This window comes from Eucyclogobius newberryi, unplaced genomic scaffold (assembly GCF_026437365.1).
Source record: "Eucyclogobius newberryi isolate DKJ021-1_F unplaced genomic scaffold, fEucNew1.0.hap1 SCAF_4, whole genome shotgun sequence".
NCBI classification, from domain to species: domain Eukaryota; kingdom Metazoa; phylum Chordata; class Actinopteri; order Gobiiformes; family Gobiidae; genus Eucyclogobius; species Eucyclogobius newberryi.
The window spans coordinates 5983270-5996027 of NW_027316056.1; the positions used below are offsets into that span (position 1 = coordinate 5983270).

Sequence of the window (12758 nt, forward strand, 5' to 3'; positions counted from 1 at the left end):
AGCAGAACAGACCAAAGATGCAGCAGAACAGACCAAAGACGCAGCAGAACAGACCAAAGATGCAGCAGAACAGACCAAAGATGCAGCAGAACAGACCAAAGATGCAGCAGAACAGACCAAAGATGCAGCAGAACAGACCAAAGATGCTGCAGAACAGACCAAAGATGCTGCAGAACAGACCAAAGATGCAGCAGAACAGACCAAAGACGCTGCAGAACAGACCAAAGATGCAGCAGAACAGACCAAAGATGCAGCAGAACAGACCAAAGATGCAGCAGAACAGACCAAAGATGCAGCAGAACAGACCAAAGATGCAGCAGAACAGACCAAAGATGCAGCAGAACAGACCAAAGATGCAGCAGAACAGACCAAAGATGCAGCAGAACAGACCAAAGACGCAGCAGAACAGACCAAAGATGCAGCAGAACAGACCAAAGATGCAGCAGAACAGACCAAAGATGCAGCAGAACAGACCAAAGACACTGCAGAACAGACCAAAGTTGCACAGAACAGACCAAAGATGCAGCAGAACAGACCAAAGATGCACAGAACAGACCAAAGATGCAGCAGAACAGACCAAAGACACTGCAGAACAGATCAAAGATGCAGCAGAAGATGCAGCAGAACAGACCAAAGATGCAGCAGAACAGACCAAAGATGCAGCAGAACAGACCAAAGACACTGCAGAACAGACCAAAGATGCAGCAGAACAGACCAAAGACACAGCAGAACAGACCAAAGATGCTGTGGAACAGATCAAAGATGCAGCAGAACAGACCAAAGATGCAGCAGAACAGACCAAAGATGCAGCAGAACAGACCAAAGATGCAGCAGAACAGACCAAAGATGCAGCAGAACAGATCAAAGATGCAGCAGAACAGACCAAAGACGCAGCAGAACAGACCAAAGATGCAGCAGAACAGACCAAAGATGCACAGAACAGACCAAAGATGCACAGAACAGACCAAAGATGCACAGAACAGACCAAAGACGCAGCAGAACAGACCAAAGATGCAGCAGAACAGATCAAAGATGCAGCAGAACAGACCAAAGATGCAGCAGAACAGACCAAAGATGCAGCAGAACAGACCAAAGATGCAGCAGAACAGACCAAAGATGCAGCAGAACAGACCAAAGATGCAGCAGAACAGACCGAAGATGCAGCAGAACAGACCAAAGATGCAGCAGAACAGACCAAAGATGCAGCAGAACAAACCAAAGACGCAGCAGAACAGACCAAAGATGCACCAGAACAGACCAAAGATGCAGCAGAACAGACCAAAGACGCAGCAGAACAGACCAAATACGCAGCAGAACAGACCAAAGATGCAGCAGAACAGACCAAAGATGCAGCAGAACAGACCAAAGATGCAGCAGAACAGACCAAAGATGCAGCAGAACAGACCAAAGATGCAGCAGAACAGACCAAAGATGCAGCAGAACAAACCAAAGATGCAGCAGAACAGACCAAAGATGCAGCAGAACAGACCAAAGATGCAGCAGAACAGACCAAAGATGCAGCAGAACAGACCAAAGATGCAGCAGAACAGACCAAAGATGCAGCAGAACAGACAAAAGATGCACAGAACAGACCAAAGGTGCAGCAGAACAGACCAAAGACACTGCAGAACAGATCAAAGATGCAGCAGAAGATGCAGCAGAACAGACCAAAGATGCAGCAGAACAGACCAAAGATGCAGCAGAACAGACCAAAGATGCAGCAGAACAGACCAAAGACACTGCAGAACAGACCAAAGACGCAGCAGAACAGACCAAAGACACTGCAGAACAGACCAAAGATGCAGCAGAACAAACCAAAGATGCAGCAGAACAGACCAAAGATGCAGCAGAACAGACCAAAGATGCAGCAGAACAGACCAAAGATGCAGCAGAACAGACCAAAGATGCAGCAGAACAGACCAAAGATGCAGCAGAACAGACAAAAGATGCACAGAACAGACCAAAGGTGCAGCAGAACAGACCAAAGACACTGCAGAACAGATCAAAGATGCAGCAGAAGATGCAGCAGAACAGACCAAAGATGCAGCAGAACAGACCAAAGATGCAGCAGAACAGACCAAAGATGCAGCAGAACAGACCAAAGACACTGCAGAACAGATCAAAGATGCAGCAGAAGATGCAGCAGAACAGACCAAAGATGCAGCAGAACAGACCAAAGATGCAGCAGAACAGATCAAAGATGCAGCAGAACAGACCAAAGACGCTGCAGAACAGACCAAAGATGCAGCAGAACAGATCAAAGATGCAGCAGAACAGACCAAAGACACAGCAGAACAGACCAAAGATGCAGCAGAACAGACCAAAGATGCACAGAACAGACCAAAGATGCAGCAGAACAGACCAAAGATGCACAGAACAGACCAAAGACACAGCAGAACAGACCAAAGATGCAGCAGAACAGACCAAAGATGCACAGAACAGACCAAAGACGCTGCAGAACAGACCAAAGATGCACAGAACAGACCAAAGATGCAGCAGAACAGACCAAAGACACTGCAGAACAGACCAAAGATGCAGCAGAACAGACCAAAGATGCACAGAACAGACCAAAGATGCACAGAACAGACCAAAGATGCAGCAGAACAGACCAAAGATGCAGCAGAACAGACCAAAGTTGCACAGAACAGACCAAAGATGCAGCAGAACAGACCAAAGATGCAGCAGAACAGACCAAAGACGCAGCAGAACAGACCAAAGATGCAGCAGAACAGACCAAAGACGCAGCAGAACAGACCAAAGACACAGCAGAACAGACCAAAGATGCAGCAGAACAGACCAAAGACGCAGCAGAACAGACCAAAGATGCAGCAGAACAGACCAAAGATGCAGCAGAACAGACCAAAGATGCAGCAGAACAGACCAAAGATGCTGCAGAACAGACCAAAGATGCTGCAGAACAGACCAAAGATGCAGCAGAACAGACCAAAGATGCAGCAGAACAGACCAAAGATGCAGCAGAACAGACCAAAGATGCAGCAGAACAGACCAAAGATGCAGCAGAACAGACCAAAGATGCAGCAGAACAGACCAAAGATGCAGCAGAACAGACCAAAGATGCAGCAGAACAGACCAAAGATGCAGCAGAACAGACCAAAGATGCAGCAGAACAGACCAAAGATGCAGCAGAACAGACCAAAGATGCAGCAGAACAGACCAAAGACGCAGCAGAACAGACCAAAGATGCAGCAGAACAGACCAAAGATGCAGCAGAACAGACCAAAGATGCAGCAGAACAGACCAAAGACACTGCAGAACAGACCAAAGTTGCACAGAACAGACCAAAGATGCAGCAGAACAGACCAAAGATGCAGCAGAACAGACCAAAGACGCTGCAGAACAGACCAAAGATGCAGCAGAACAGACCAAAGATGCAGCAGAACAGACCAAAGATGCAGCAGAACAGACCAAAGATGCAGCAGAACAGACCAAAGATGCAGCAGAACAGACCAAAGATGCAGCAGAACAGACCAAAGATGCAGCAGAACAGACCAAAGATGCAGCAGAACAGACCAAAGATGCAGCAGAACAGACCAAAGACGCAGCAGAACAGACCAAAGATGCAGCAGAACAGACCAAAGATGCAGCAGAACAGACCAAAGATGCAGCAGAACAGACCAAAGACACTGCAGAACAGACCAAAGTTGCACAGAACAGACCAAAGATGCAGCAGAACAGACCAAAGATGCAGCAGAACAGACCAAAGACGCAGCAGAACAGACCAAAGATGCAGCAGAACAGACCAAAGATGCAGCAGAACAGACCAAAGACACAGCAGAACAGACCAGAGATGCAGCAGAACAGACCAAAGACGCAACAGAACAGACCAAAGATGCAGCAGAACAGACCAAAGATGCAGCAGAACAGACCAAAGATGCAGCAGAACAGATCAAAGATGCAGCAGAACAGACCAAAGATGCAGCAGAACAGACCAAAGATGCAGCAGAACAGACCAAAGATGCAGCAGAACAGACCAAAGATGCAGCAGAACAGATCAAAGATGCAGCAGAACAGACCAAAGACGCAGCAGAACAGACCAAAGATGCAGCAGAACAGACCAAAGATGCACAGAACAGACCAAAGATGCACAGAACAGACCAAAGATGCAGCAGAACAGACCAAAGACACAGCAGAACAGACCAAAGATGCTGCAGAACAGATCAAAGATGCAGCAGAACAGACCAAAGATGCAGCAGAACAGACCAAAGATGCAGCAGAACAGACCAAAGATGCAGCAGAACAGACCAAAGATGCAGCAGAACAGACCAAAGATGCAGCAGAACAGATCAAAGATGCAGCAGAACAGACCAAAGATGCAGCAGAACAGACCAAAGATGCAGCAGAACAGACCAAAGATGCAGCAGAACAGACCAAAGATGCAGCAGAACAGACCAAAGACACTGCAGAACAGATCAAAGATGCAGCAGAAGATGCAGCAGAACAGACCAAAGATGCAGCAGAACAGATCAAAGATGCAGCAGAACAGACCAAAGACGCTGCAGAACAGACCAAAGATGCAGCAGAACAGATCAAAGATGCAGCAGAACAGACCAAAGACACAGCAGAACAGACCAAAGATGCAGCAGAACAGACCAAAGATGCACAGAACAGACCAAAGATGCAGCAGAACAGACCAAAGATGCACAGAACAGACCAAAGACACAGCAGAACAGACCAAAGATGCAGCAGAACAGACCAAAGATGCACAGAACAGACCAAAGACGCTGCAGAACAGACCAAAGATGCACAGAACAGACCAAAGATGCAGCAGAACAGACCAAAGACACTGCAGAACAGACCAAAGATGCAGCAGAACAGACCAAAGATGCACAGAACAGACCAAAGATGCACAGAACAGACCAAAGATGCACAGAACAGACCAAAGATGCAGCAGAACAGACCAAAGATGCAGCAGAACAGACCAAAGTTGCACAGAACAGACCAAAGATGCAGCAGAACAGACCAAAGATGCAGCAGAACAGACCAAAGACGCAGCAGAACAGACCAAAGATGCAGCAGAACAGACCAAAGACGCAGCAGAACAGACCAAAGACACAGCAGAACAGACCAAAGATGCAGCAGAACAGACCAAAGACGCAGCAGAACAGACCAAAGATGCAGCAGAACAGACCAAAGATGCAGCAGAACAGACCAAAGATGCAGCAGAACAGACCAAAGATGCTGCAGAACAGACCAAAGATGCTGCAGAACAGACCAAAGATGCAGCAGAACAGACCAAAGACGCTGCAGAACAGACCAAAGATGCAGCAGAACAGACCAAAGATGCAGCAGAACAGACCAAAGATGCAGCAGAACAGACCAAAGATGCAGCAGAACAGACCAAAGATGCAGCAGAACAGACCAAAGATGCAGCAGAACAGACCAAAGATGCAGCAGAACAGACCAAAGATGCAGCAGAACAGACCAAAGATGCAGCAGAACAGACCAAAGATGCAGCAGAACAGACCAAAGACGCAGCAGAACAGACCAAAGATGCAGCAGAACAGACCAAAGATGCAGCAGAACAGACCAAAGATGCAGCAGAACAGACCAAAGACACTGCAGAACAGACCAAAGTTGCACAGAACAGACCAAAGATGCAGCAGAACAGACCAAAGATGCAGCAGAACAGACCAAAGACGCAGCAGAACAGACCAAAGATGCAGCAGAACAGACCAAAGATGCAGCAGAACAGACCAAAGACGCAGCAGAACAGACCAAAGACACAGCAGAACAGACCAGAGATGCAGCAGAACAGACCAAAGACGCAACAGAACAGACCAAAGATGCAGCAGAACAGACCAAAGATGCAGCAGAACAGACCAAAGATGCAGCAGAACAGATCAAAGATGCAGCAGAACAGACCAAAGATGCAGCAGAACAGACCAAAGATGCAGCAGAACAGACCAAAGATGCAGCAGAACAGACCAAAGATGCAGCAGAACAGATCAAAGATGCAGCAGAACAGACCAAAGATGCAGCAGAACAGACCAAAGACGCAGCAGAACAGACCAAAGATGCAGCAGAACAGACCAAAGATGCACAGAACAGACCAAAGATGCACAGAACAGACCAAAGATGCAGCAGAACAGACCAAAGACACAGCAGAACAGACCAAAGATGCTGCAGAACAGATCAAAGATGCAGCAGAACAGACCAAAGATGCAGCAGAACAGACCAAAGATGCAGCAGAACAGACCAAAGATGCAGCAGAACAGACCAAAGATGCAGCAGAACAGACCAAAGATGCAGCAGAACAGATCAAAGATGCAGCAGAACAGACCAAAGATGCAGCAGAACAGACCAAAGATGCAGCAGAACAGACCAAAGATGCAGCAGAACAGACCAAAGATGCAGCAGAACAGACCAAAGACGCAGCAGAACAGACCAAAGATGCAGCAGAACAGACCAAAGATGCACAGAACAGACCAAAGACGCAGCAGAACAGACCAAAGATGCACAGAACAGACCAAAGATGCAGCAGAACAGACCAAAGATGCAGCAGAACAGACCAAAGATGCAGCAGAACAGACCAAAGATGCAGCAGAACAGACCAAAGATGCAGCAGAACAGACCAAAGATGCAGCAGAACAGACCAAAGATGCAGCAGAACAGACCAAAGATGCAGCAGAACAGACCAAATATGCAGCAGAACAGACCAAAGATGCAGCAGAACAGACCAAAGATGCAGCAGAACAAACCAAAGATGCAGCAGAACAGACCAAAGATGCAGCAGAACAGACCAAAGACACTGCAGAACAGACCAAAGATGCAGCTTTGTGTGTGAGCGCTAAAATTATGATATGGGCAAATTATTCCACCAAATCCCTCCAGAACACTGACAAACACCAGTTCAACCTGAGCAGTTTTTATGTCACCATAAGAGCCGGTTACACCCGCAAGTGGCAATGAAGGGCTTGTTGGCAATGTTATTGTTCCCAAGCTGATAGACTGTTGAGTTGGTTGTTTTTGCGTGTTTGTGTTTGCAGAAGCTCAGAAAACCCCGTATTACGCCTCGTACAGCCCAGCCCGGCTCACCATCCATACCCTGTGCACCAGCCACTACCTGGACCTGGTCATCACCTTCATCATCTGCATCAACGTCATCACCATGTCTCTGGAGCACTACAGCCAGCCTCTGGTAAGAATGGAATCCCACAGTATACAACACAAATACATTTATGTAGGAAGTACTACAACTAACCTCAGATAATGAGCTAATGTCACAGAATATATGTATTCTTATCTACAGCGGCGAGTCGCTTAAAAGTAAAGACAAACTTTTGTGGACATTTCCATCTGCTCCTCACTCACACGCCCTCTGCACCGGACACGCCCTCTGCACCGGACACGCCCTCAAAGCTTTCAAGAGCACAGACTTTGTGTCTGATCCTAAAATATAACACCCGGACAGTTAGGACTCAGGCACGTTAAAACTCTCTGCAAGTAGGCTAATGTTTATTAGCATGTAGCCACGTAAACTAGCATTAGCCAGCTGCTAACGACCTGAAACAAACAGCTCAGTCTCAGTCTGAAGTGGTCTCTGTAAGTCCACTGGTCTCTCCTGACCACAGTCACACATTTCTGGACAAACTGTGTCTTTTGGGATGTTACAGAAGAGGAATCCTTTGTTTTGAGACTTTCTCTTGGCAAAACCCACATGGTTAGATTCAGGTGAAATTGTGTGAACAAATAGATGAACAGGAGGCTCCGCCCTGTGGGCAGGGCTTATGCAGCTTAGAGTAGAATGAAAAGAGACTTCTCAGACTAGATCCAAACGCTCTTCCTCTTCCTCTCTCTTTCTTTTTTTTAAACGGTGTAGTGTAAAACACATACTGTGAAGACGTATAACTACAGAAGACACACAACTACAGTGGGTGGCGGGAAATGCACCTTTTCAGTTGGATACCGACCGCCATTAAAAGCAACACAACAACAACATAGATCGGCAGATTGAGAATTACTTTTGGATGAAAATGTCTTAAAAAGTGTCCAGATGACTAAGACCAAATCTTTTTCTACGACATTCGTTGAATCCACTTCATCCATAGATTTCTCTGGGACATTGTAACTTCAAAGGCCTTTTTCTTCAAATGCATTTTCCTCCCACAGAGACATAAAGATCAGCCTTAAAGTGGCACCAAACTGCACAATCTGGGACTCAACAAGAAGGATTTGTTCATGTCTTATTCCAAACCTGATTCATTTAAGTTTTAAACCTTTATGAGATGAAATTTCAATTTTCAGGCCAATATTCAGTCAGATCCAGTCAACACTAAATCTAAATAAGATTTTTTTGTATCTAATATGTCAACAAAATGAAACGAAATGTAAACCAAGCTCTGTCCTCATTTAGATGTCCCAAATGTGTGCAATTTTTCCTTTTTTTACACAACAAATGCTTATTTCTATATGTAACCACGACCAGATGAAAACGTGTAGTACATTTTTTGTGTGTAAACTCAAATTGATATCTTTAAATGTAATATTAGTTCCTGTTCACCTGAAGCCTTAAACCTTTATGTTGGTGGGAGAAAAATACATTTTGAGAAAACAACCATTTGAAGTTAAAATGTTTTAAAAAGCTTATTTCTGTGCAGCTTGTGACAGTTTTGGTTGTTTCCAGGTGAAAGCTTAAAAACAAAAGATAAAAAACAACACAAGCCAAATCCACATGAAACATTGTTGATCTCAAACAAATAATGATTAAGTTCAACATTTGAGGGTCATAAATTTACATATTTCCTTCAAAAACGCCAGCGCAGAACCACGAACAGACTGAATCCAGTCCAAGTCTGATAATGTTCCCTTTAATTATCTGACTCCTGATTGCGTTTTGTTTTCGTGTCTCCAGAGTCGCAAATTTGCTCAGCGTCTGGTCCAATTGAGCTAATTTTTATTAAAAAGCCTCCTCTGGCGATTCATCAATTTCACTAACAGATGCAGCCAAACACAGCCGTGATTTCACATAACACGGTGTTAACTGGAAAAATACTCAAGTAAACAGTTTGATTAAAGGGCCAAAACGACGCCAGACGTGCTTCCTAAGCCTTGATCCTTGCTCCCTAGTTTTCTACGAATGTGTTTCATCTAAAACTAGAGAAGATTCGATTTGTTTGGACGGTTGTTAATCAGGTTCGGAGGCCTTTGTTGAACTGTTTTTTTACCGTCCTGCTACAAAGGAATGACCATGTTCTGTACAGTTTATCCTGTTTTCAGTTTCTATTTGTAAAACTGTCAATTCAATAAATAATAAATATATTAAACACTAAAGATAAGATGGCAAATCTTTGAGTTGAAACACGTAAACAAAAACAAGCAAAGTGCCTATGATGTGATTTTCTAATTTTGACTTTATTTGGTGTATTTATACCTGTTGTACATACAAATTATAGTTTTACACCAATCGAGCAGGTATTTGTGGAGAAAATGTTGAAAGATCTGTAGAAAATCACACCAGGGACACTCATTCCAGTCCAAATCTATGCATCATTTACTCATAGAAACAAAGTTTTGACTCTCTAAACATGAATTCAATAAAAAAAAGTCATAAAGTTTTTAGCTAAATTCAAAGTATCTTTATCTTAACTGCATTTTAGTTTAGTGTGTGTGTGTGTGTGCATGTGTGTGTGTGTGCGTGCGCGCGTGCGTGTGTGTGTGTGTGAGCGTGCGCGTAGTTTAGTGTATGTGTGTGTGTGGTGTGTGCGTGCGTGCGCGCGTGCGTGCGTGTGTGTGTATGCGTGCGTTCGTGCGTGCGTGCGTGCGCGCGCGTGCGAGTGTGCGTGCGTGCGTGCGTGTGCGCGTGTGCGCGTGCGCAGGTCCGTAGTCCTTCCACAGCAGCTCCGACTTTCAAACTTCTCATGTAAATTTAAATAATTAAATAACTGCAGAAATATTCAAAACTCTGTCATTGTTGTTTAACAGAGGCAAAAGTCACACAAAGTCGATACAGTCATTGTAAGTGTAACAAACTTCCTCCAATCCACATAGTCTGACATTTTTATAAATATTGCAAATATTTTCTGACATATTTGTGTTTAAAAATGTCGCTGTCCTATTTTTTTCTTTCTTCTATAATGACCTTGATTGGCCTTCGTAGTTTCTTCTTCAAAAACATGCCTGAATATTTAGTCTGTCTTCTTCTCAAGAGGTTATAATGCTCTTTTTCACCTGCTGATGTCATAAGGTGGAGCTCCTCTGTGTTTTCAAAATCCATAGACCTTCATGAGACTTGTTCTGACCATTTCAATACTTTGAAAAGCTTGTGAACAAAGGCGTTCTTAATTCTGGACTGGAAGCAAGAGTGAAGTAGAACGTACTGTGATTTCACTAAAGAAACTGGGATTAACCTCAGAAAGTCACAAAATATGAAAAGTCAAGATGTAAAAGCACGTAGACACAAGCGAGTAACATCAGAGCCTCATTTAAACACATTTACTGTTGTATTTTGTTTATTGAAAAGCGATTATGACAGACACTTAACAATTTAGGGTTGAATTGCTGAATGGTTTTCCACAAATAGATTATGATTTAACGGGTGAAATCAATACGATGCTCCCCATTAGTAGGTCGTGTTCATCAAAATGTAAGATCTTTAATGAAGTTGTTCAGTTGATCCTGTTTATTGTATTTGTTCATTCCAGTCGCTGGAGACGGCCCTGAAATACTGTAACTACTTCTTCACTTCCACGTTTGTGATCGAGGCTTCGCTCAAACTGGTGGCGTTTGGCTTCAGACGATTCTTCAAAGACCGGTAAAACTTATATTATCTGTGTTTTAAAGTGAATATATTGTGCAAATTCAACATATATGAGCCTTTAACCGTGTGTGAGTTGTATTCTGATTGAATCCTGCATGTTTGAGTTCATTCTGTTTTGTCCCGAAAGGCTTAGAAAATTCCTGTGTTCACCTACCCCCTATCCCCGCCCACATTTCTGTCATTAATTGTGATAATTTGAATATTGAAACTCACAGTGATACTTTAGGGTTAAAAAATGTGCCCCTTTTTAAAGATAAAATGCTCAGAATGAGTCTGTGATGATTAATGGATTTAAAAACAGACCTCCAGATCTCGCCCCCTCCAATGTAAAGTGCTTTTGTGATGCTCGGAAAAGACGAGCGTGAACAGGGTGAATGAAAAAGCGTAAATGAAGCTAAATACAACCCCAGATGTGTTTTTGATGAGGAACTATGTTAGAACAGGTTTAAATGCTCAAAAATGTCCATTTTGCATAATGTGTGTGTTTTAATGAGAGTCTGGAATATGATCCAACTGTACTCATAAACAATCACATGCAGAACAGAATACGTCTCCATGGAAACACAGGACATTATATTGCTGAGATAATTGCAGCCTTTGTGATGTGACATCATTGCAGTTTTGGTCACAATGACATGAAACTCAGCAGGATTAAATCCAGCTCTGGTCTAGTCCTGGCCCGGTTCTCTGGGCTGTGGCAGATCCAGGTCTCACTTCATGAATGCTGTGTGAATATTAGTGTTGGACATTAAGTCTCATTTGTATGGACCTCCTCCTGTTACAGCGCCACCTGAAGCTTCAGATAATGAATATTTATGATGATGAGAGAAAGAAAAGCTGCTCCAAATCTGCAAAGTCACAGAGTTAAAGTCAGGATTTAGGGTCTTTTTCAAGCTAAAGGGTTTCATGTTAGATTTCAAACTGGTGTCACCAACTCTTTCTTGTAAATTAGAAAATGTTGTTATTCCCCCACAGACTTCATTGTAAAATAAGCACATACGTTGTGTTTTGGTCATTTTTTAACCCATTTGTAATGTGTTTTAAAAGCCATTTTGCAGAGAAAAACAATAGTAAGCAGACTTTTCAACAAAGAAGCAGATAATGTGTTATAATGTTCAAAACCTCAGGTTTTGAACAAAGTTCTGTTTCCTCTGCTTGTTCTTCTGTTGCCTGCGACTCCAGAAGCTCTGAAGCTCTTTTTTTACACATTCTTGACTAGAACCATAGAAATGACATATAAAAGTCACATTCTTTTGAAGGATATTAAATACACAGTGCTGTCCTAGAACTGACCAAGGTGAATTCTCAAACATGGCATTACCAACGAATGAACTTAAGGCTATTTTAGCAAAAACACTGACTATTTAGTTCATTTAAGACATGCACATAGAGGCATTTGTGGAGGGAAAGATGTCTGTGCTTTTCATCATTTAGATTATTCTGTTTGGTCTGCTGTAGTGACGCTTCGATCAATCAGCTTTAAGAATTCATCTGAAAACCACAATGGCTTTCAGCAAGAGCCTTTTTTCAATTCAGAGCTAGACATATCAATCTGGCATGAGCCAGGTTAACCAAGGTTAGTTTAGACATAAACCCCGCCCTTTAATCTTCCCTCTTGTGAACTTTGTTGTTTATAATGGCAAAACAAAGCATCTATTTAGCATATTATTCTCAACTATTTTCCCCTTCTCGACTCCGCACCTTGGTCCCTTCGTGACCTATTTAGCACTTGTTTTGTTTTCTCTCTGTCCCAAACATTTTTAGCTGATGAATTCCTGCGCCTGGTTTCCACAGTTAATTGTCTGATTCTCTTTGTGATGATCTGGGACACGGGAAAAGCTCCAGGCAGCACTTCTGTTGGAGGGAGTCTTGATTTAAAGTTGGCAAAATAACACTGCAAATAATAAATACATTTGCAGAAGATCTTTTCACTTACATCAGTCTAAAGAAGTGGTCCTCTGGACCAGGATTAGAACAAGAC

The 12758-nt window shown here is 43.5% G+C and overlaps 1 protein-coding gene across 1 annotated transcript in view; it reads left to right on the forward strand.

The window, feature by feature from the left end:
• LOC140377342 (voltage-dependent T-type calcium channel subunit alpha-1I-like) overlaps window positions 1–12758 on the forward strand; it is a 302547-nt gene that overhangs the window by 236443 nt on the left and 53346 nt on the right. Inside the window, exons 27-28 of the mRNA XM_072462718.1 lie at window positions 7008–7159; window positions 10662–10772. Coding sequence (XP_072318819.1) covers window positions 7008–7159; window positions 10662–10772 — 263 coding nt within the window. The remainder of the gene's footprint in view (window positions 1–7007; window positions 7160–10661; window positions 10773–12758) is intronic.